The sequence below is a fragment of the Heloderma suspectum genome, chromosome 16 (genome assembly GCF_057233095.1).
Source record: "Heloderma suspectum isolate Gila_16-S chromosome 16, 16-S_ref, whole genome shotgun sequence".
Classification (NCBI taxonomy): Eukaryota; Metazoa; Chordata; class Lepidosauria; order Squamata; family Helodermatidae; genus Heloderma; species Heloderma suspectum.
In genome coordinates, this window is record NC_139473.1 from 6,825,237 (window position 1) to 6,851,152 (window position 25,916).

Genomic DNA, 25,916 nt, shown 5'->3' on the forward strand with positions numbered 1-25,916 from the left:
GTTTACACTGAACATCTGGGGCAAAAAATGGATTTCTGCTTAAATGAGCAAAGCTGGCATTTGGGCAGGGTGAGCCATGGTCTCTCTCCCCCTTTGAACTGGGGCATGTGCTCTCTTTACACAGAACTAGGCAGAGGCAGGCCTGTGTGGAAGCCGACTGCCACACATATACCTATTTATTTAGAAATCCACAGGTTGTTTTCCCACCAAAGCCCTCAAAGCGGCTCACAGCACAAATGAAAGAATCAGTGTTCCCAAACGTTTTGATACCTGGGGCACCGATGTTGGACTTCCCCCTCCCCTCCCCAGATTAAAAACTGGACACACGCTTCAGTCTAGCCAGGTACTGAACAACTCACCTGATTGCCCTGGGCAACGAGGAATTCCATGCAGGCGAGTGAGAGAGCTGGTGGAAGCCGGGTGGATCTCTCCAGCCCTCGCCAACCAACTTGCTTGGTTTCTGTGCTGGCAAGACAGGCAGCATGGAAACCCAGCAGGTTGTTCGAGGAGGAGTGGAGTGATCTGTCCCTCCTCCACCAGCCATTTGGTAGGAGATAAATGATTTTACTAGCTTGCCAAGAGAGCCACAGGCCACCAGGAGGCTGTGCCCCTGGCTCCTAGGAAGAACGTTATGGCAAGAGCGAGACCAACCTGGCCCCATAGATCATCCAGAGAAGGAGCAGCTGCAGGGAGCTTATTTCGTCCTTCCCTGCCAGAAAGAACACCTATAAGAACTTTGAAACTAAGAACGAGTACCTGAGTTTTGCTTTTTTTTCCCTCTTCCCTCCCAACCCCTTTTCCTTTTGTGTCATGTCTTTTAGGTAGTTAACCTGAGGACAAGGACAGTTTTAACCGCTCAGGGAACCTTTTTCAGCTGAAGAGCATGGTGAACATGCTGCAAATAAATGAATAATGAACAAGAAATTAACAGTCTGCATTTCAAACACACTGGTTGCGGAGAAGGCCGCTTCCCCTACTCTGTGGCCAGCTGGACTTGATTTAACATTTATATACCGCTCCACACCTAAAGAGATTCCGGAGCAGTGAACAATAAGAGATAAAATATAAGAGACAATAAGAGACGTGCAAGCTTTTGGACTCTTAGCAGGCAAGTAACTTTTGTGAGCTCGTTTACAATGCAGCTTAAGGCTACTTAAAAAAATAAAATCAGTTTCCAGAACATTGAGCAGGCACCCTTCTTACAACTGTGAGTTAGCCTAACCCATATTGCCTCCCCGCTTTACGCACTACCCTTTGCTCAAGCAGGTCGGTCTCAGGGATGGGACCAGGCCTTCTGGGCAATCAAGAGGCTTCAGGGGTTTCCCTGCAGCTGTCAGTAGTAGCGTGGGCTGCCTCAAGGAATCCATGTGCGTCTTTACTCCCTCCTTCAGGATGCGGCCACAGCCTATACAATGGCAGCTGTCAGCAGTGGTGGGGAAATCAGTGCTACATGTGCCATACCTGCTCTGAAAGAGAGAGAGAGAGAGAGAGAGAGATCCAATGCTACAGCCCCTTTGATGGCACACTACTGTGATGGCACTGAGTTTGTGACTCATTGGTAGAACACAGTAAAATAAAGAACAGGACAACACCAAGATCTAAGTCAATATAAATCAGGAAGCAATATCTGAAACAGCCGCATCTAACCCCCTAAAACCCAGAGGCCTGAAGGGCCAACCAAGGAATTCTGGTGTATTGATGATACGGCGAGTTCCACAGTTGAGGGGCCACAACTGAAAAGGCCCTCCAGCCAGTAGCGACTGAGCTTACCCACAAAAAGGCCTCATTTCTACATCCCAAAGCCCAGATATACATGGAAGTAGACATTCTCTCACATATCCACTTTGTATCAAGTTTTTAAATGTATTTGTAGCCCAATACGGGATTACTGCTTGAGGATTATCATATGTGGTCCAGAATGCTGGGAAATGGGGGAGATTGGGATCTCTCCTAAATGGCACTCTGCTTGAACATGCCCCATTGGGAATGCATCCTGAGAATCATTCTAAAGTCAGGACCAAAACTGCTCATACAATTCTGAACTCCTCATAGCCATGAGATGAAGGCTGTTGACAGGCTGGCAAACCCTGAGAAGGAATTGGGGGGTGTCCAATGGATTGCATAAGAGGACAATCCAGAGGGAATAACTGGGTATTGCGTAACAGCTAACCCATTCAGGTATGACCTAAATCATATCCCTTATGAATATACACTGGAGGTGACGAATAGATTTAAGGGATTAGACCTGATAGACAGCGTGCCTGAGGAACTATGGACGGTGGTCCGTAACATAGTTCAGGAGGCAGCAACTAAATCCATCCCAAAGAAAAAGAAATGCAAGAAAGCAAAGTGGCTGTCTGATGAGGCTTTACAAGTAGCTGACGAAAGAAGGGAAGCGAAAAGGGAGAAAGGGGAAGATATATCCAACTGAATGCAGAGTTCCAGAGAAGAGCAAGGAGAGACAAGAAGGCCTTCTTAAATGAACAATGCAAAGAAATCGAGGAAAACAACAGAATGGGAAAGACTAGAGATCTTTTCAAGAAAATTGGAGATATCAAGGGAACGTTTTGGGCAAAGACAGGCATGGTAAAGGACAAAGAAGGCAGGGACCTAACAGAAGCAGATGAGATTAAGAAGAGGTGGCAAGAATACACAGAAGAACTATACAGGAAAGATCTGAATGTCCCTGATAGCCATGAGAGTGTGGTCACTGAACTTGAGCCAGACATCCTCGAGAGTGAAGTCAAGTGGGCCTTAGGAAGCATTACTAACAACAAAGCTAGCGGACATGACAGTCTTCCAGCTGAACTATTTAAAATCCTAAAAGATGATGCTGTTAAAGTGCTGCACTCAATATGCCAACAAATTTGGAACACTCGTGACCACAAGACTGGAAAAGGTCAATTTACATTCCAATTCCAAAGAAGGGCAATGCCAAAGAGTGTTCAAACTACCACATAATTGTGCTCATTTCACATGCCAGCAAGGTTATGCTCAAAATCCTACAAGCTAGGCTTCAGCAGTATGTGAACCGAGAACTACTGGAAGTACAAGCTGGGTTTCGAAGAGGCAGAGGAACTAGAGATCAAATCGCCAACATTCGCTGGATCATGGAGAAAGCAAGAGAATTCCAGAAAAATGTCTATTTCTGCCTCGTTGACTACGCTAAAGCCTTTGACTGTGTGGATCACAAAAAACTGTGGCAAATTCTGAAAGAGATGGGAGTACCAGACCACCTTACCTGTCTCCTGAGAAACCTGTACGAGGGACAAGAAGCAACAGTACGAACCAGACATGGAACAACCAACTGGTTAAAAATTGGGAAAGGAGCATGACAAGGCTGCATATTGTCGCCCTGCTTATTTAATTTATATGCAGAGTACATCATGAGAAATGCGAGGCTGGATGAATCACAGGTCAGAATTAAGATTGCCGGGAGAATTATCAACAATCTCAGATATGCAGACGATACCACCCTAATGGCAGAAAGCGAAGAGGATCTGAAGAGCCTCTTCTTGAGGGTGAAAGTGGAGAGTGCAAAAGCTGGTTTGAAACTCAACATTAAAAAAACGAAGATCATGGAATCTGGCCCCATCACTTCCTGGCTTATAGAAGGAGAAAAAATGGAAGCAGTGACAGATTTTATTGTCTTGGGCTCCAAGTTCACCACAGAAGGTGACTGTAGCCATGAAATTAAAAGTCGCTTGCTCCTTGGGAGGAAAGCTATGGCACACCTAGACAGTATAGTAAGAAGCAGAGACATCACCTTGCCGACAAAGGTTTGTATAATCAAAGCTATGGTTTTCCCAGTAGTAACGTACGGCTGTGAGAGCTGGACTACAAGGAAGGCTGAGTGCCAAAGAATTGATGTTTTTGAACTGTGGTGCTGGAGAAGACTCTTACGAGTGCCCTGGACTGCAAGGAGGTCAAATCAGTCCATCCTAAAGGAAATCAACCCTGAGTGCTCATTGGAAGGACAGATACTGAAGCTGAAGCTCAAATATTTTGGCCACCTAATGCGAAGAGAAAACTCCCTGGAAAAGACCCTGATGCTGGGAAAGATTGAAGGCAAAAGGAGAAGGGGACGGCAGAGGATGAGATGGCTAGATAGCATCACCAATGCAATGAATATGAACTTGAGCACACTCCGGGAGAGAGCGGAGGCCAGGAAGGCCTGGCATGCTATGGTCCATGGGGTCACGGAGAGTCGGAGACGACTTAACGACTGAACAACAACAACAACACAGCTCTCTTGCAGAACTCATAGCTTTAAGCGGGGGCTTGTGCAGGACAAATCTCCATATTATGAAGACTATGGGGTGCACAACATATTGAGAGCAGCAGCTCCCAGATCTGTGGCAGCAGTAGCAAGCATAGAGATAGCCAAAAACTGGAATGTTCCAACAGGTGACAGCAGCCTTTGCCAACCTGGTGCCTTCCAGATATGTTGGACTCTGTCCAACACATCTGGAGGGTGCCATGTTCAGGAAGGCTGGGTTATGCAATCAAAGGTTGGCATGTAAGACCTGGCAAATCACATTCACTGAGAAACTGAGGTAACACAGCTAGCCCCTTAGTGTAGGGGTGAGCAGAAGGTAAATTGGGAACTACTGGGAGATCGCAAGATTGATTTGCAGTAGATCAGCAAAGGTTTCTGGCTTCCAATTGTCTAACGATAGTAAGAATTAAAAAGGTTTCACCCACCCTTAGATTTCGTTGCTGAAAAATAATATTTGGGAGAGAAATCACATTTTTTATGAGCTTGCTTCCAGCACTGATTGCAAATTCCTGAGCTGAGCGTGCGTTGAGAATCACCCTGTTCCTGCATGGTTAGCACACGTCCAGCTGCCTGAACCACTATTTTGCACCAGGCTCCACTGGTGGACCTCAGGGTTAGAGTAAAAAGTAAAGGAGATTCTGCAAGACTGAAGTCTCCCCACCTTCATCTTAAAGGTTGTGCAAGCACGATCTCTTCTCAGAAACGTGATTTTCAATTATACCATACATGGGGAAAAAAAGAAAGAAACATCTAATCTTAATCCTCCAGCTTTGCAGTTATCTTTCTAGGCAGACAGTTACCTAACCAAGGACAAATAACAGTATTTCCATACTCTGCGTTCATGGTTATATATGATATTATGTTGACACATTTAAGGAGTACTGTATTTTGGATCTTTTTCAAAGTAGTCATTGTTCTGTACAGTTTGACACCCGCATTAATTTTATTCTCTATTAAAAAAAATCAATAACATAACTGAACCCTCCTCCCAAAAAAAGGCAACTTGCAAGTGGCAATCACCAGTTCTTGATTTCCGAGAAAGTCCCCCAAACCTGTCCATGAGCCAGATCAAATTGGCTTGATTCACTGGCAACCATTCGGGAAGGAAACAGAACGCGTTACAATGCTTACTTGTGACAAAGAACTTTTTGGTGAAGGTGCAGCTGTCAAAGGCAGCAATTTTCTCCTGCAAGACGACCACGAGGATCCTGAAAATGCACACAAAATGAACAAGGCATGAAATATCAAGGTACCCAATCTTACAGGGCAGGATTAAACATGGTGAAAGGCATGGGGCTGCCACCGGAAAGAGCATCTCTGCTTCCATTTCTTCCCTCCCCCCTGTGACTTCCAGCAGGCTGTACCGAGGGAGATGAGAGCGGGGAAGCGGGGCCATTCCATCATTCTAGACTTAATTTTTCCTCTTCCCTCTCCATTCCTTTTTCCTTGCATGTTGTGTCTTTTTGATTGTAAGCCTGTGGGCAGAGACTGTCTTGTTTTACTGATTATATGAAGCCACTTGGGGAGCCTTTTTGGCTGAGGAGCAGGATGAAAATACTTTAAATAAATTTATTACTATTATTATTAATACTAATAATAATAATAATTAATAAATCAATCAATCAATTTCATCACACGGAGAGCTCCACACGCACAAACCACCACAAATGGCTTGAATCAAGAGGAAACTCAGTGTATGATGACATTATGCCACAGGGTAAGTTTCATTATGACAATGAGTCTGAATCAGTAGGTTGTGAACCACAGGCACACACAGACACACACACTGGAGTGGATTCCCATGATGAGTTGCGGGAGATCGCAAGGAAAAAAGTGCGCCCACCCAGGCAAAGTTTATATTTAAGAGGAACGGTTCACTTTTTACCGTCCTTTAATAAGAGACTTGTGCTTGTTTGGCATCAGTTAATTTCTTTATAATGGGTTGAATCGAAGACACACTCTGCTACAGGTTTTGCTCAACAGTAGTTGCCTCACCGCTCCGTGTTTGTCACCGTTGCTATCATCAACCAAGATGCCGATCTGCATTAGCAAGATGTCGCAAATGTGTTTTTTTAAAAAATCTGGCACGTTCAGGATACACTTGGGTCTTTGCGCCACCCAAAACAGGCACAAGACTCCTGGCCGACCCCTGAACACTGCAGAGTCTCCTCTGCCCAGCGTGTGGGAGGAAGTATGCGCCTCCTGTGACTCAGCAAAACTTCTAGCTGTCTAAAAAGGGAGCACTGAAAATTACGGAAAATTACCCCAGAGCTGAACATTCCCCCTCACAATTTGTGATTTGGAAGGAGCGATTTCACCTGCCCACTCCTTAAGATCAGAAGGAGAGATACTTCTCCGAGTCCCACCTAGGGTGGAGGCATGGATGATGGGGGCTCGGTGGCTGCTCTCGGGATGATTTTCGGCAGCTGATGGAAACATTTTTAGTCCAGGGGACTTTTTCACCTTTCTAAGGGCCTCATGTTTTCCCCAAAGGTTGTGTTTTACCTGCATCCCTTGCCTATGTTGATTTTTTTTATCGTATTCTCATTGAATGCATCATTTTATGAGAGATCATGATTTAAATCTGCTGTAAGCCGCCCCAAATAGTGCTTAGGCACAAGAAGGGCAAAATTGAAACTCCTATATACATGAAATAAATACATTAAAACTCCTCCCTCCCCAGCTTGTAATCCTACCATTTTCATTACTGTTTACAACCACCCTTTTCCCAGGCTAACTCCCCCCTACCCACCCGGCTGCTAATTTGACTGTCATTTTGACCCCTGCACTTAGAAGAGTGAACGTAGCAACAGCCTCCCTGCATCTTGTCTAGTGAAAGGTGAGAATTCCATTCCGTTTGTTTTTTGCTAAGAACTTACCCAAACTCACAAATTTCTTCATAAATGGGATGGAAAGAACGCATGATTTTAAACAATTGAAACATGGGAGGAAACAAAACTTCAGATTCAGCATCCATCCTGGCAGAGAGCTTTGAGTGGTGAGCTCTTAAAAATCTGGACTTGAGCCCTGTGTGTATTCAATCACGTTTATGGTGCTGAATTCAGATGGTCGCTTCTCTCTATTTTTTCCTGATATGGTCCTCAACTTTAACAGGTACATGGCAAGCAGGTGCAGTGTGGTCTACTCTGTACTGGGAATAACTGTGCCTACTGAATCTGGCGAGGGCAGATGGGTGAGAATTCCGTTCCTTTTTTAAAACTATATATAACTTAATAAAGTTTGCAAATTTCATCACAAAGGTGGGATATAAATGAAATAAATAGATAGATAGATAGATAGATAGATAGATAAGTGAGCATCCCCATTCCCATCGGTAAACATGGGTATGAACGCAAAAAAGGGGTTGTACCTTTATAATAAAACTGATGCTATACCTCCTGCAATTTACTTCTTTCCAGTTTAAGCATTCAGTGTCCCACAGCGACACAAAATGAAAATCCACCATGGGTACATGGCATATTAATCTAAAAAGTGTTCCATCCTCAAAAATAATCACATTGCTGGTTTTTATTGCAAATCTGCCGGGCATAACAGCCGTGCCTTATTTGCTGAAAGTGTTCCCCCCCTCCCCCCTCCACCATACAATGGAATTAAGAGGAAACGGGAAGGGAGGGAAATGGGGTAAATCACTTAAAATGATTACGAGGACATGAAGCGCGAGGACAAAAACACGAAACAGTTTCAAGGGGAGAGCAACTGGGAAGCCATTTTAGAACTCTAGAGGACACACAGGCTGGGCCTAAACAGGGCTGGGTTTCACTAGGCAAGAGATCCAGCCTTCCCAAAACAACAGCACTCAGCGCACTCATTTCTGCGATCCTCAAAATCAAGGATGGCAGCCGCTTGTGGCCCTCCAGATGCTTGAGCCTACAACTCCCATCAGCCAGCATGAGATCCAGGGTGGTGTAGCAGTCACAGCATTGGACTGGGGCTCAGAAGATCCAACTGGCCCTGAAGCCCACTGGGTGACTTTGGGCCAGTCACTGACTCTCCACCTAACCTCCCTCACAGGGTTGTTGCTGTGAGGATAAAATGGAGAGGAGGACCACCACGTAAGCCGCCTTGGGCTCCTTGCAAGAGGAAAAAAGGTGGGATGTAAATGTAATAATCAAAAGTAATAATAATAAAGGCAACTGGAGGGTCAGAAGTTGCCCACCCCTGCCTTAAATCCATCTTTCCTCTATTCTTCTGAGCACAAACGCAGAAGAGTGCTGGATCAGACTAAGAGTCCATCTAGTCCAGGATCCTGTTTCACACAGTGCCTCTGGCAAGCCCGCAAGCAGGACATGAGCACAACTGCACTCTCCTGCTCATGTTCTCCAGCAACTGGTTCTCAGTGGCATACTGCCTCTGATACCCCCCGCATTCTGTCCCTGATCCTGGAAGCCTCCACGGAACTGTCACACTGACCTACGGGCCAAATCCAGCCCACCGTGATTCCAATCCAGCCCTCCCACATTCCCCAGGAGGACACACCCCTTTCCACCCCACGCACAATGGTTTGGTGGTTTCCTGGCTATTGTGCAGTGTTTTCCTCCACTCTAAAGGATCGAAATGCCTCTCCTAAGGCTTCGTTACTGGCAGGAAGAGCTTGAAGCCAAACTATGCTGGTACTGTTGGCCTTCAGCCTTTGCCTTCGGCTCCACCCACCATCAAGATGCGGCCCTTGAGGGCTTCTCCAAACTGGAACTTGGCCCTCGGGCTGAAAGAGGTCTGCACCCCTGATCTAAGCTTCTGCTAAGGTCATCTGAGCTAGCGGACATCACATCTTGTGTGCGTGAATTCCACCAAAGAACCATGCACTGCATAAAAAAGAGGCTTCCTTTTGTCTGTCACAGGAAACAGGCTCATGCCAGGGGAGGCTCTTTGCCCTTCTAACCCAGGATTGTCTCCTGTGGCTAGAAACAGCTCTCCATCATCCCAGGCGGAGAGAGGTCTGCCCTGTCACCTGGTATCACCTGGAGATGCTGGGGACTGAACTTAGGACCCTTCCGCATGCGAAGCAAGAGGCTCCGTTACTGAGCTACAGCCCTTGTCCTGAATCGACTGCCGTCACATTTCACTGGACAAGTAAGAAGCAGCGGTTCATAAGACAGGCGGTATCTTCAGGTCGGGGATGGGTGAAGGGAACCTCACATCTTAATGACAATGGGAGAAAGTTGATCCAGACGTCATGGGAGGGAGGAACTTGACACAAGCCTACCATTTTCAGTGGCAGCCCTGTGTTCTTTGTAAGATGCAGCTCTGTCCTCAGTCAAAGAGTGCTTTTCCTTGCAGTGGCTTGGCTGGGGCAGGGGTGGAGCCAGGGGAGAGAAAGGCCAGAAGAATGGTCTCATGTGCTGCTTCTACTTTCCTAAGAAAGCAGCACGAATCAACAAATCCTCACCGACTTGGCTGGGCATCATAAAACTTTTGGTACATGGATGGGAGGAGTGGGGCGCAGAAAACACAGATTCCCAGCAGTCAAGCCAAGGAACCTGGCCAAAAGACAAGGAAGGCATGAAGGCAGGCAGGAGGATAAGGAGACTGGGCGGGACGCAGGCAAACCAAAGGATCTTCAAGAACAAATATCTAGACAGCTACTGGGGAGCTTCAGTGGTGACAGTAGAGCTTGGTTGCTGCCCAGGAAAAAGAAGAAAAAGAAGAAAAAGTGGGTGGAGGAGAAGAAAAAAAACCACGGCAGGACCAGGTTTGTAGGAGCTGCTCGGCTGCCACTGGGAATGGATGGGAGGCATGCTGAAGCCTAGCAGGACAACAGCACCTCTGCACTCTACAGCTTCAAGGAGCTAACTGCAAGAGGCCACAGTACATGGACCAGGAGGCTCATGGTTAACAGTCCTGGCTCATGTTAACATCCCTATCGGGACACATGAAATGTACACCTGTCATGTGAACATGTGAAAAAGCCCTCCCATCTCGGTTCAAATTCTTGAAGCAAACTTAGGCAAGCTTCTCTCTCTCTCTCTCTCTCTCTTTCAGAAAGGTGGCCATCGGTCCTACTCTACAGAACAGGACAGTCCTCTAGCAGCTGCATGCTCTGTTTGAAGGGCTGTCCAGTCAGTGTTCACCATAACCTTAGAAGAACCATCAGAAGGAAGAGCGGGGGGGGGGGGGGGGCTTGAAGTTGGCACCTGGACAACAGACTGAGCAGGTACACAGGTCATCTCTTCACCCCCACTATGGTGAGCCACCTTGCATGCCATTTTTTTGTAGAAATAAATAAATAAATGCACTGTGTTTCTACTTAAATTAATAAAGGTAAAGGTAAAGGTGTCCCCAGCCAGTCATGTCTGACTCTAGGGAGTGGTGCTCTTCCCATTTCTAAGCCGAAGAGCCAGCGCTGTCCGAAGACGCTTTCGTGGCCATGTGGCTGGCACAACCAAACACCGAGGTGCACGGAATGCTGCTATCTTTCCCGCCGAGGCGGTACCTATTTATCTACTTGCAATTTCTTGCTTTCAAACTGCTGGGTTGGCAGGAGCTGGGACTGAAGACGGGAGCTCACTCTGTCATGCAGCACTCGGGTCTCGAACTGCTGTCCTGCCGACCTTCCGGTCTGCAGTTCAGCATCTTAACCACTAAGCCACTGCGGCCCCACTAAATTTAAATTAATTAGTACCCATATAAACTGGCACATACAAATTGCTAATTTTATGCTAATCTGTGCCGACTTTCATATGCAGCCATCTTATCTTTCAGTCTAACCTACCGCACTGGGGTGTTGCAACAACAACAATAATATAATTGCAACCTGGGGCGAATGGACGAGAAAGGTATCTAATGTTGGGAGTACTTTTACCTTTTGTTAGAGTGGAGGTCATAAATCGGTGTTTTGAACTGTATGGATTTGACCATTTCACCTGTTCGCAAAGAATGGAGGTCGACACAACAGTAAGGAGGGCTGGTGCTGAAAGAGAAACAGGAGAAACAGGAGCTCAACTACCATATATTTGGATCACACGGTTGTCTAAAAACAAGGGCTGTTTGATTTATTACATTTCAATGGCCAACCATCAACAAACATTCTCCGGACGGCTTACAAATAAAGACAAACAGAATACAGTGTTAAAAACACCATCATCAGAGACAGCCAACAATAAAAATGCAGCATAAAAACTTTCTTCTAACAGAGACAGCATTAAACAATTCACAGTGAAGATTAAAAAACATACTAAAACAGAGGAAGCCCAAGGAGTGCTCAAAAGACCTAGGTCAGAGACAGGGACTCTGTGGCCCTCCAGATTTTGTTGGACTGCAATTCCCAGCAGACTATCCCTCTCCATTGGCTATACTGGCGATGGCTGATGAGAGTTGCTGTCCAATCTCTGGAGTGCCTCACGTTCTTCACCCCCAGCCTAGGTGAATAAAAACGTCTTTGCCCTAGCACCAAAAAAAAAAAGGCGGCACCAGGTGAGCCTCTCTGGGGAGGCTATTCCAATAACCAGGGTGCCACCACAGAGAAGGCGATGCCACTTCACTTGGCAAGGGCACACAGAGCCGGACCTACAATAAGGATTTTAAGGACAGGGTCAACATATGCAGGAATTTATTTATTTATTTAAAACATTTCTTGGCCGCCTTTCAGGGCAGAAGCCCTCCCCAGGCGGCTTACAGCAATATCTGGGGAAGATCTATGAAAATGGCTGAAAATGATCTCAAGGCTAAGATAGGACCCCATTCATTACACAATGAAGTTCCTTGTTTGCAAAGTGCTCTTCCAAACTAAACAATAGGGATTCCTATATTTTTAAATTTATGTCCACAGATGCCCACCACAAACCTTTCAGGGCATTAAATAGGAGTATGTTATCAATTCTAATATCACCTTTGGGCAACCAAGTAGCAAGCAAGAGATATATATTTGACTAATGACCACTAGGGGAACCATGGATGTGACTTGTGAGGTCAGAGGTAATTGGACAGAAATGACACTACTATTATGCACCGACAGTGGAAAAGTAACTTTGGTTAAATTAAGTCATTTGTTAAATAAAGGAACCTCTTACTGAATAAAAAGAAAAGTAACTTCCTTGAGTGAAACATCTATACGTTAAAATCCAAGGTATTAATGCAATTTCATGTTTATAAGCCATGATCCTCCAGAACAGCAGAAAAACTGCAGAATGAGGTACTGGATGTGAAATCTAGTTTCCTGAGAATTTCAGCTTTCAGTTAACACACAAGGGGAGGGGGGAAAGAGAAGGGAGTGGGGGTGGGGGGAGAGAGAGAGGTCTCTAGCCCTAAAAATGCTGCAAGCATGTGCTTGAAAGTGTGTAGCAAACTGAGGCTGAATCAGATGTCCAGCAATAGGGGTTCCAGCAGTTCAGTGCCCTGCATAGCTTAGTGCTGCGCCAAGGCGTGAATCAAATACGTAAAAAACAGCATGCCGAATAAAGGATGTGAAGTCAGAGAAACGAGGCAAGCGGCTCAAGCTTATTGTTTTCATTTTTTAAAAAAATGTACACCCTGCCTCATAATTACACATTTGTAATGTCAGCTTACAAAAAATGCAGTACAGGCACACTCCTATGCATGGCTGGCTGAGGAATGCTGGGGGTTATAGGACCTTTCTCTGTCTAAACATGCACAGGATTGCGCCCTAAGACATATATGAATCACCAATATACACTGGAACAGAGTGCTGGATTTAGAGGTTCGGGCTGAAATGAGGCATTATGGGGGTTGTGGGAGGGGGGCACTCAAAATAGCTGCCTCGCCTACTGTCCCCCGGGCCTCCTCCCGCTTGCTTATCAGGTGAGCTAAAATGCACGGTTATGTTGTGGTGCAAGACCTCCCCCGCCCACACAAACGGCAGCCAGAGAAGCGGAGTGGCGGTGCGCAACACGACATCGCCTCCCACGTTTTGGTTTACTGGAAGTTGCAGCGGAGTGAAGAAGGGGGGATGTGGGGGCGGCTGCCCCTTTCAGCAACACCCCCACGATTTCCGTAATGTCTTGCTTCAGGCTCAGTCTTTTGATGCATGGACAGGAGGAGGATACTGGGTGGCCAGGAACCTTGAGTTTTCACTGCCAAGCCACACGTCGATGGAACGGTTATTCAGATCTTACAGCCGAACAGCTGAACCGCCCAGCTGCTCGTGTCGTCCAAGTACAAAGAACCCACGGTCATTTTAACAGACTCCTTATTTGTTTTAATAACAACGACAAGGAAAATTCATACGGAGCACGTGCCACTTTTATCATTTTAAAGTAAATAAGGCTCCCTCCAGCTGTTCCTTCATTAAAAGCCAGCTTTCTTTCAACAGAAAGAGTGCAGAGTGCGACGCAAGAGGCTGAAGGGAGAGAGGTGGGCGCCATTTTGCAAGCCAGGCAATGGCTTTGATCTGGCAGTTTGCTCCTGTGACACTTCCCCCCTCCCTGCCCCACATGCTTCCTCAGAGAGTGCATTGAAAGGTTGGCTGCTTCTAGGCCCAGTTGCGCAAAATGGCCAGCTGTGTAAATATATACTAAGATTTTTTTAAAAGCAAAGGAAGAAGAAATATTAAGGAAAGGGGGTGCACTACAGCTAGGTGCACACAAACTAGGGAGGTGGTGGTAAAAATATGGGGGGGATGTATCACTTCAGCCAGCAGGCATGTCTGTGGGAACACAACCTTGAATGTTCCTCTATATTAAAACTATCAAAGCTCCCTCCTTATTGAGAACTAGGTGTTTGGAAGAATGGTTGTAACTTAGCCAGCCTCCTGATAGACGGGTTTTCTATGAGCAGGTATGCCCATAGAATCTACTCATCCCAGGTGGCCATGCCCCCTTCTCCCTGACCACCAGCTGTGTGGTGGTTTCCTGGCTTTTTCATGTCTGCACCCCTAGTCTAAGGTTTGGCTGTGGCATGAGCTGTTCCCCATCTCTAACCTAGATTTGGGGTACACTGCCACTGAACATGAAGGTTTTACTACACTAACTTGGATAATAATACCTCTCTCTCCTCCCCCATGAATCTGCCTGATCCTCATTAAAGACAGTCTAAGCTAGGGGCGATTGTCATATCTTGCAGCAGTGAATCCCATAAGTTAACTGTGTATCGTCTGGAAACAGAGATGTCCGCTAGTTTTGGTGTTTTGTTTTGTGTTAAAGGGGAGTGCGGGACACATGGAGTCAAGTTCTGAGCGAAAATGCCTGCCCCTTGCAGACCAACAGTGGCCGCTGTAAAAAAGGCAAATGCCATGTTAGGCGTTTTTAGGAAAGGAACTGAGAATGACACATCCAATATCATGCTCCCCCTACACAAATCTATGGTGTGACCACACTTAGAAAGCTGTGTACAGTTCTGGTCACCGCACCTAAAAAACGATATTGTAGAGCTGGAAAAAAATGTGCAGAGAAGAGCTACTAAAACGCTTAAGGGGCTGGAGCGTCTCCCCTATGAGAGAAGGTTACAACAGCTGGGATTGTTTAAGTGAGGAAGGGGAGACATGATAGAGATGTACAAAATGATGCATGGTGTGGAGAATGTGGATAGGGAGACCTTTTTCTCCCTCTCAAAATACTAGAACCCAACGGGGTCATCCCATGAAGCTGATTGCTAGGTGATTCAGGACAGATAAAAGGAAGGGCTTCACACAGTGCTTAGTTAAACTTTGGAACTCACTGCCAGAGAATGTAGTGATGGCTACCAATTTGGATGGCTTTAAAAGGGGGTTCGACAAATTCCTGGAGGAAAAGGCTATCAATGCCTACTAATCTTGACAGCTATGTGCCACCTCCAGTACCAGAGGCAGTGAGCCTATGTACACCAGTTACTGGGGAACATTGGTGGGAGGGTGCTGTTGCACTCATGCCCTGCTTGTGGGTTCCTGGACGACAGCTGGTTGGCTGATGTGTGAACAGAATGCTGGACTAGATGGACCCTTGGTCTGATCCAGCACGGCTCTTCTTATGTTCTTAACCATTTGGAGGAAACGCACTGTACCCCACTAATCCCTTCTTTGAGTTTGTGACAAATGATAATGCGGGTTACCTTTCGTGATATTTAGCAGATTTGTTCAGCATTGTATAGGGGCAACCTGTGAGGAAGGAAAATCAACAACACACCAAAGTATTTTTTTAAAAGGTGACATTTACCTGAAGTGTGTGTGTATCACTGAGACACAAAACAGCAGAAACCTTTTAAGCCTACCACAGATTGCAAGAGGCATGGAAACACTTATTGTTTAAAATCAGAAAAAGGTGTCCCGATCTTAAGGCATGTGCTGCTAAACCTAATTTTTTCATTCGGAGGAAGAAGGAGAAGTAAATCTGGAAAACAGGATGGTAATTCTTTGTCCCAAATTGCCCCAAAACAGACAGCAGGAATAAAGTTCAAGTAAAATGAAAATGCCCCTCATCTCTCCTGTCCAGCTCCAGTGTAAAGAGAATGAACTGTCAGAAGGGAATGCTGGGCCTTCAAGTTGTCCATCCACAGCACCCGGACAACACATGGCTCGCCTGGTCACAGCTTTCCACACTATGGTGAGAACCACTATATTTCAGTTTAAATTATACTAACCATTTCTAAATTTTCAGATATACATATAAATTCGCTGATGCACATTTTATGCAAATAGGTGTCCTCTTCTTGTTTTTGGTGATGCGCATCCTCTTTTTTGGCAATTCCCAAGTGGCCGCCCTTGCTGCGGTACAAGCCCGCAAAAACAGAGGACTCAAAGCGGACGACCCCCAAGGAACAATCCCTGCCCACCAGGCCATGTAAAGCCCCATCCTCAGTGTGTGCTCTCCTCAGCTGAGCAGCTCATCTCACCGGAGAAAAGCCTGCCTGCTAAGGGCTGCTTGCAGCATCCGTGAGCGTGGACCTCCTGATTGCCCTTGCTTGCGCTACTCTCCTCTGCCTGCTTCGTAGCATCCTTGACCTTCTGCTTCTTGAACATGACGCTTTTCTGCCTTGGACTATGCTACCTGCTTGTGAACACTGGGGGTGGGGGTCAGCAATGAAGCAATGGGGGGTGGGACTGAAAGCCAACTCTTGGCTCAGGCACCTTGCACAGTGTTTAAGAGAGCTCGCTGACGGGCATGGCCAAACACCAAAATGTATTATTTATTAATCGGAAGGGGGGTGTTATGCCAGTCCTCATCCAAAAAGGCTCCACAGAGCAGCTTACATATAATCAATATGTGTACTGATAATCAATATATGTATTGATTATAGAATACGATCTGCAGGCTTACATTCTGAAAAGACACAACACACAAGGAAAAAGGAATAGGGAGGGAAGGAAGAGGGGGGAATTAAGTCTTTCAGTAGCGCTGGTAGGATGGCCCCGCTCTCCCCCTCCAAATGCAAGAGTTGGTCCTGGCACTTGCCATGGAAACCACAGATGTGCTGGGAAGGGACCACACCTCGATGGTAGATCCTCTGCTACCCATGCCAAAAGTCCCAGGTTCAATCCCCTATGCCCCACTTTGTAAAATCAAGCAAGTTCTGGCAACTAAAATCATCCAGGGGCTGGAGCATCTCCCCTATGAGAGAAGGTTACAACAGCTGGGATTGTTTAGCTTGGAGAAAAGGTAAGGAGAGACATGACAGAAGTGTACAAAATGATGCACGGTGTGGAGAATGTGGGTGGGGAGACATTTTTCTCCCTTTCTCAAAATACTAGAACCCAATGGGGTCATCCCATGAAGCTGATTGGTGGGAGATTCAGGACAGACATAAGAAAGGACTTCTTCACACAGCGCATAGTTAAACTATGGATTTCGTTACCCCAGGATGTAGTGATGGCCAACAACTTAGATGGCTTGAAAAGGGGGTTAGACAAATTAATGGAGAAGGCTATCAATGGCTACCAGTCCTGATGGCTAGATGCTACCTTCAGTATCAGAGGCAGTCTGCCTATGTACACCAGTTGCCGGGGAACATGGGCAGGAGGGTGCTGGTGCACCCGTGTCCTGATTGTGATTTCCTGGTCAACAGCTGGTTGGCCACTGCGTGAACAAAATGCTGGACTAGATGGACCTTTGGTCTGATCCAGCGTGGCTCTTCTAATGGTTTTATGTTATTTTGCCTCCAAGGTCATGCAGTCAAAAAGGAGAGCAAAACAACAAAAATCCCAAACAAGGGTTGACGGGTTAGGCAGGAAGCAAGAGCGACGTTTAAACATGCAGCAAGCCCACTGCATTTCTTATTCGATCAGCTGTAATATATGAACCTGGCCAGTCTCCACCAGCCAGACAGGAAATCATATGGCTACACAGCAATCTAGGTCTCCGAGACAGCTGCCTGTCTCTGCTGCCACAATGACATCAGGAAAGTATGGATTTGAGACAAACTTGAAGATACTCGGGGCAAAAAAAATTGTCATTATTGGGCAGGAGATCAATTGGTTCAGGACTGGCAGACCCTCAGTTTCTGACTATGAAGATCACAGACCTTTAATTTGTTTAAGGATGCTTTTTTGGGGGGTGTACAGGGAAGAGATGTGTGGAAACACCCTCAGAAACAATTCTGGTAGAATTATAGGCAGATGCTATGCCTGAGAAATTATTAATAAACTGAAATTTTCTTTGAGAGAAATTGGGACATTTGCCATTAGCCACCAAAAGAATGCTCTCTCAGAATGATCAGCTGACAGCCAAACTGGCGGTCTTCTTCCATAGTCTTCCCCAACCACATAACAAGCAAGAGGTTGAGTCTGTTTAAAAAAACGATATGGAATGGGGCACCTGGCAAGGGAAGCCAAACCGTGCCCCGGCCCCCAACCTTGCTTGCTTATGTTTTGTTGCTCCAAAGCAGTTTCTACTAGCATGTCCAGAGTGTATCCTTCAAGGTGTGCTTCCTGTTGTAGTCTACCTCCCCCTCTCTTTGTTGTGTAGTGCACTTTACACTACACAACAAAAGCACTATCCTGAAGGGGGGGATCAGAACAAGCGTCAAGGATTGGCCTGGTAGGGGATCTACCAAGGGCCTACGACCCAGCAGGGGCCCACTGACAAGAGCCCCCTGGACATGCTCCTCCTCTTCACCGTTGCAACCTGCTTGTTCACCTGCCTCTCGCTCTGGCCCAGACAATGGTGCTGGTGAGAGGGAGGAGCAGGAGATGCCGTGGCCTCCTTGCTCCCTGGCTCTCTGCCTGTTGAGTGAGCAAGTAAAATGATGAGGAAGAGGAGCAGCAGCAAGAACATGGACCCACTGAGGGAGCCTTGCCCAAGAGCCCTAAAAAAAACTGGCACCAACGCCGAGGGGGATATCTAGAGTTTGCAAATACTACAAATGAACAACCTCACATTTATTGCACTCAGACACACAACACCCCCACAAATCTTAAAGGCCCTCAGAAATTCAAGACTAGCGCGCGCATTTTTTTTTTTAAAAAATCAAGGTTAGAGAGACACGTCCTGGCACTAAAAAATATATATATGTAAGCCCTTTCTGGTGTGGAGTGCAGTTAGTTTGGCTATTCAAGTAAGTGCCAACCACAGTTCTGTGAGGCGAACATCCCAGATCGTTTGTCCTTTTGGTTAACCCCCCCCCCACCGCCATAAAAAAAAACCCGTCAAGAAAATAGAAAAATTAGCAATATCAAAAGGAACGAAGGTATTTAAAAAAAAAATCAAAACCATTCGCAAGCCCCTGGCCTGTTTTTAATGTCAAAAAAGAAAAACAAACTAAGGTACAGCTAAACCAGGCTTTTGACCTACTCTCTATATAAAATTGGTTGTGCCCTCAAACAATTAGCACTGTGTTTATTATATACCAAGGAACTCTCATACACACTAATTTGAACTATTAAGGGATGATCATTGAGGAGGAGAGACACATTATATATTGCAAGAATGGAAGGGAGTGCTCAGCGGAGGGAGTCTGTTAAAACAAAAGAAACCCCCCAAAATCCATGTTCTACAAAAGAACCAGCACAGTGCAGATATATCATCCTGAAAATAAAACGCTTTCCTACTTTTCCAAAAAAGACAGCATCTGACAAAGCTGTAGAAGATAACACCCTCTTCCCAAAATGTCCCCGAAAGCTCTGAGGAATATGTATTACATATATATACAACAGATGTGGAGAGAGCAGGGCTGTTTTCAAATAGCAGCTGCATAAAACCAAGAGATGCTTCCATGCAGACAACGGCAACAGACGTTGCTAGTGATGGAGTCCTTGCAGAAGGGGAAGCACTCAACGGGCGCTTTGGCATGCTTGCAGTAGCAAAATGATAAACAGCCAGCATAGGAAATAATGCCCAGTTGACCTGGCTTCTGGCTAAATATGGGCAGCGTTCTTCTGAACTATGTTCTTGCTAGCAAATATGTATCTAACCAACTTCAGCCTTCTAACTCATGTAGACATACTTCAATAAAGCATTATTTTGTTTTTATTTTTCTTATATGTGTTTTTTAAATTGTTGCCTTTTTTAATTGTTCCCTTGTAACAGGGATGGTGGAGAATCTAATTTTGCACTTTGAAACCACTACGCGAACCAAAACTCAGTTGTCCTCCAAAATTCGCACTTGTCTGAATTTTGCAATGGAGTTCTCCAACCAAAAGAATGCATAAAAAATGTATACATTAAGGAAAATAATGTTGAAAATGCATATTATTAGGGAAATTGATTGCAAAAAAAATGTATATTAGGCAAAAATATATGTATTGGAGAAATGTGCACAAAAAGGCTTTTTTTCATGCAAACGTGTAAAAGAAAATTCTCAAATTTCAGGGCAAACCAAACTTAGGACTGACACTGACAGATTCGTCCATCCCTCACTTGCAGTGATTGGTTTGGGGGAAACAATGTATAAGTACATAGCACAACATGCATTTTCTCCCCTATTATATTTCCATGCTCAGAATTTCTTGTCAACAAACGATCTCTTTAAGTACTTATTACAAACAGATTTTTGAAATAAAGAATCACAAGTCTGAGAACTGCATGTTTGCCCCTCCGCTCATGAATATATGCAATATATAAAAAATGAACATAAAACATTTGGGAGTTTTTTGCACATCCTGGTGTGAAATCAGTTCTGAAGCGAAGAATGAAATTAGTTAAGTTTGATTTGGTTTCGTTTCAGTTCCATTTTTTAAAATAAAAGATCTGTACACTGCACTTCATCCGAAGATCTCAAGGCACTTTACAATAATTCAAAGAGCAAAATAAAATCAGACAACCCTGAGAGAAGACCGCCCCCCCCCGCCCCCGCAGACTAGAGACTATGATCAGGAGACATAGACTGCACAGCTGCAAACCAGAGGATTTTTCATCGTCTAAGTCTCAGGTTTGGGTATGGGTGGGTGTTTTTAATGAAGGAATCTGGTTCATATGAAAAGACATACCATAAATACAGTTCAAGTTCACAGTCAGACCCCTAAATGCAACATCATCCATAATGGCCAAATTGCAGGGTATGAAGCCTAACATTTGGAACACATGTAATCCAAGACATCCTGTACTTGAAGGGTATGAAACATGACGTACCCCTAAAATGAGCCGAGTTCTTCCACAGCAGCTAGGAAGCTGAAATTTGGAACGCACACAGGGCCATAATGCACATTCTGCGTAGTTCTGGCCTTGGTTTCAAGGGGACTCCTTTCCACAATGCGAACTGCAGGCGTGCCATCCCCTCTCCCTGAAATCCCAATTCAGACTATAGTGGGAGGGGGGAGGTGAAAGCACCTCTAGGGTCACGCTAGGGTCCTAATCTGGATCGAAGGACCTGCACTAGCAAGTTTTGGAGAAAACACACACGCCTGCACTCCAGCCCAGAATTACGCAGCTAAGCTCACGCTTGGAGAAAGGACAGGTTAGAGCAGCCTTCCCTAACTGCACATGTTCATTCCCAGCCAGCAGGGCCACTGGGAATTATGGGTGTTGCTGTCCAACACATCTGGAGGGTGCCAGGTTGGGGAAGGCTGATAAGAATCAGAAAAGTGGGACATCTCTCGGCGGAGGGGGGGCGGCTGGATGGATGCACCTTGTCCCTAGCTAGTGCGCATTGATCTAAATGTGCATGCATAAACACAGAGCCATGAAGAAGACACAGCCGGCCGCTCACCCCACTGCAGCTGGAGAGGCTGATCTGGAAGTCCTGATAACATATGATAGGACAAGTATGTTTTCTCCTGTTATATCTTTAACCAAACAACCAAAACACCCGTCTTGCTTGCTAATCGGCACAGAATATAATGAATACAGCATACACCCAGCAGAGAAGAACCATTAAAGCAGGGGTCCCTACATTTTGGCAGGCATTGGCGGGCAACCAGACGCTATGACCTTCCCCCACAGAAGGGGGTCTCGCCCTCGGCCTCATACGTGCCTCCAAAACACAGCACAAAGTCAAGGATAAAAACCCAGCGCCCTTTCCCTGCTCCAAGCCTGGATCTGGAGAGAGGGCTGGGGCTCACGCCCACAACTGTGCTGTGCTGCCGAGATGTTCCAGGCACTTCACAAGCACAGCATGGCAAAGCCCCAAGCCTTCATTTCCGGCTTGGAGCTGGAGAGGCAGGAACAGATTATCCCTGCCACTGGACAACCCCAGAGGTGCTCAGACCACCTTGGGAATCCAGCCCAGTTACAGGAATGACCCCTGCCCTCCCTGCACCCTTGTCCTCAAGCGAAGAGCAACCTGCTGGATCAGACTAAGAGGTCCATTTAGTCCAGCATCCCATTTCCCAATGTGGCCCAACAGGTGAGAGGTGGGCCATAGCTCAGCGGCAGAGCCCCTGCTTGGCATGCAGAAGGTCCCAGGTTCAATCCCTGGCATCTCCAAGTAGGCTTAGATAAACTCCTTCCTGAAACCCTAGAGAGCCACTGCCAGTGAGTGTCAACAGTACTGGGCTAGATGGACCTATGGTCTGACTCATACTGTTCCTATGCCTCTGGGAAGCAGGACATGAAGACAATAGCCCTTTCCTTCTGTTTGCCTGCCCCCCCCTGACTAGTATTCAGAGGTGGACTGTTTCTGAATATGGAGGTTCCATCATGAGTAGTCAATGAAGCGTTCCTCGCCGCTGTGCTTCCAAGGCCCTCTAAGCACATCAGGACGAGCAACGGCAAAATGACAAGCCCCAGTTGCCCCCTCCAGCTCAGCGGAGGAGGACCAGGCTTTGCCATTTGGGCCCTGGACTTTGGAACCAATCCAAGCTCTTCTCCTACCTCCCTTGCATATGGGGAGGAGGTGGGGATTGCATTCACAGTAGTGCCAGCGTTTGGAGGCACCCCCTAAGTCAGGGGTGGGGAACCTCTATAAGCCCAAGGGCCAAATTCAACTTCAGAGAAGCTCTCAGGGGCTGCATTCCAATGGTGGGCGGGACTGAAGGCGGAGGAGGCAGGGCCAAAGTCAAAAGGGGTGGGGCCAGAAACACCAACAAAATACCAGCCTGTTGTAGCTTCAAGCTCTTCCTGCCAGTATCTCAGCCTTAGGAGAGGCAGTTCAACCTTTTAGAATGGGGGGGGGGGACTTCACAAAAGCCAAGAAACTACCAACAATTGGTGATTGGGGAAAAGGATCAGGGCCAGGAAAAGGGGGCATTGCCTGGGCCAGGGAAAGGGGGTGTGGCCTTCTGGGGAACCCCAGAGGGCCAGCTTGCAACCTGGGCTTGAGGTCCCCCCAACCCTAAGTTCAGGGCAGCCACAGGGAGATCCATAGATCTGCCCTCCCGTGCTCCTCATCAGACACACCATGGGGATGCCTTCAGCAGTGTGCAAAGGAGTTATTCAAGAAGAGATACTTGGTGGGAAAATAGTGGTGTGAACTAAGAGATATGTCCCTCTTTTCATCTGTGAAGTGTTTTGAAGTATACCACTAGCATGTCTGTCTGTCTGTCTCTCTCTCTCTCACACACACACACACACACACACACACTGCTTTCTACAACATGCAGTTCCATTTCTTGCTGAACTGTAAAGGGAAGCACAGGCTGGCATTTTAGCCAAGTCCTGCCTTGCTTGAAAAACCAGCACAAGCCATGCTTTTCGCTCTGGTGAGGCACATCATGTGTCCTCAGACGCTGCTCCTGCCATCATACCACCACATTTTGCATTACTTCATCGTGCCTGCCTGGATATAGACTAAGGAGACCCTAACACTTCCCCATCCTCCAGGTTTTTTTTTTAAATTTATTTATTGGTTTGCAGATTTCCATATCCCTCAGAGAGCTTCATCCTCAAATCCATGCTATCCCCCATTCCCACCCAGCTTTCAAGGGCTCAGTTTTACATCCTGAGCTCTCCATTAGCCAAAGAAGGTATTTGAAATGGCAATATTACACAGATGGTTGACAGGAGCAGGGTACAAAGGAAGGCTTAATCTGGCAAATCAAGACTGAATTTCCCCACCCACACACATCACGTAACACAGGACTTCGGCACAATTTTCATTATGTTGAAGGACAGTCATCTCCCCAGTTAACAAGCAAAGGTGATTTTTACAATGAACTGCTACATTGTCTCTACAAAAGCTTTTCCCAGCCTTGTATCTTCCAAGGTTGGACTGCATCTCCCATCGTTCCCAGTTATACAGGGTCAGGCTATTTGCTTATCTAACCCAGTATTATCTACTCCACGGGACCCCAACCTTTTTTGGCCAGTGGGCACTTTCGGAATTTTGAGAGAATGTTGTGGGTGTTCTCACAAAATGGCTGCCAGGGGGCTTGCCCATTCATAAAATGGCTGCCATGGTGGGTGTGGCCGGTCACAAAACACCCATTTCCCAGACCGTGAGAGTAAAATTGGTGAGACTAAAAGAAATATAACTTGTCCAAGAACCTAGGCTGAAAGCAAGAACCTGGGGTGAAAGAAACCTACAGTAGCCAGCCAAGCAGAGAAAAAGGGCAAGCGAGAGGAGACATGATAGAGGTGTACAAAATTACAAATGCCATAGAGAAAGCCGATAGGGAAACACTTTTCTCCTTCTCTCACAATACTAAAACCCAATGGGGTCATTTCATGAAGTTGATTGGTGGGAGATTCAAAACAGATAAAAGGAGAAACTTCTTCACAAAGCACATAGTTAAACTATGGAATTTGCTACCACAAGACACAGTGATGGCCACCAATTTGGATGGCTTTAAAAGGGGGTTGGACAAATTCCTGGAGGAAAAGGCTACTAGTCAAAATGGCTACTAGTCCTGATAGCTATATGCTACCTCTAAAATCAGAGGCAGTCTGCCTATGTACACCAGGGAACATGGGCAAGAGGGTGCAGTTGCACTCCTGTTCTGCTTGTGGGTTTCCCGTGGGCAGCTGGTTGGCCGATGTGTGAACAGAATGCTGGACTAGATGGACCCTTGGTCTGATCCAGCAGGGCTCTTCTGATGTTCTTATGAGTTTATCCTGTAAACAAAAATTTGCCACTAGAACAGGAGAGACTAAGAGGAACCCTGGAAGAAAACCTCTACTTAACATTCTAGCCGGGATCAAAACAACGAGGTCCCAAACAAACAAGACATCAAGAGCGGCAACCGCACACCACATAGTTTAATAGAAAGTTATGGGGTTGCTGAGAAGTTTGCAGCACTAAAAAGCTGGCTCCAGCTCATCCTGAAAGACTGCCATCAGCAGCCAAACTTTTACCAAGCGAGCATGGAAGGTGAAACACAGCAATTCTGCAGAGCCACTTAAAGATGTTAAGAGACCCAGCTGGCCTGTCTCTTGCACAGTCTGCCAAGGCACATGAACTGCAAATCGATTTTAAAATATTCTTCTTTTGCGGGACTTTAGCGTCTGTGTGCGCGACCATTATTTCTGGTCAGGAACATTTGGGAAATGCATTCAGTAGACCAGGAAGGTTAATGTAGGTTCCTCCTGGGCGACAACAGTATAATGATTTTTAGATTCCTATTTTTCATGGGGAGTCATGGTAGGGAGATGACAGTTTAAAACAAACAAACAAAAAAACACCTTTAGCCTGTAGCAAGAAAGAGACAAAATGCAGCATCCCAATGCCTGATATCAGTGGTGTTCAAACTTTCTGTCTGTAGGGCAGGGGGCTGAAACTCAGACCCACAGGCCAATCTTGTAGCTTCTTGCTACAAGCTAAAGGTGTTTTTTTTTTTGCCCCAATCCAGCCCTCTGGGGTTCCCCAGAAGGGCACACCCTCAATCGTTTGGTAGCTCTCCAGCTTTTGTGCAGGTTACCACCCCCCCATTCTAAAAAGTTGTAATGCTTCTCCTAAGATTTATTTACTGGCAGTAAGAGCTTTAAGCTAGAAGATGCTGGTATTTTTAGCCTAGTCCCTTTTTACCTTCTCCAAAATTGAATTCGATCCTCGGGCGAAAAGAGGTTCAACGCCCCCTGCTTGCCATGTCAAATTTGTTGCGGAGGGACCTCCTGTGCATTTTAGACTAGGCCGTGAACTGCCAACTAAAAAGTTCCCTGCCTCCTAAATAAGGATGCTGAAAAAGAACATGTGGGGAGAAACCAGGAGCAGATGCATGTGCAAAAGGACTTGTGAGCTTGGTTGTGCTACTGATCCCAAATTCCTGCGCTAAACATGTGCTCAGAGGCATCTGGCCCCTCAGTGCTTACTGTGTCTGCCCACCTAAGCCTCAGTTTTGCACCTGGTTTTGCATAGGGGCACAGAGCCCATATGTGTGATGCACAGAGACCACAAAGAAGGAAGACAGGTTGCTTACCTGTAATTGTAGCTCTTCGAGTGGTCATCT

The 25,916-nt window shown here is 46.2% G+C and overlaps 1 protein-coding gene across 12 annotated transcripts in view; it reads right to left on the reverse strand.

Annotated features, from left to right (window-relative positions):
• Positions 1-25,916, reverse strand: part of BCAS3 (BCAS3 microtubule associated cell migration factor) — a 583,990-nt gene that overhangs the window by 505,304 nt on the left and 52,770 nt on the right. For all 12 annotated transcript variants that reach the window (XM_084823239.1, XM_084823238.1, XM_084823242.1 and 9 more), the window contains 2 exons: positions 11,100-11,207; positions 5,411-5,487 (listed from right to left, as the gene is read on the reverse strand). In XM_084823239.1, coding sequence (XP_084679365.1) covers positions 5,411-5,487; positions 11,100-11,207 — 185 coding nt within the window. The remainder of the gene's footprint in view (positions 1-5,410; positions 5,488-11,099; positions 11,208-25,916) is intronic.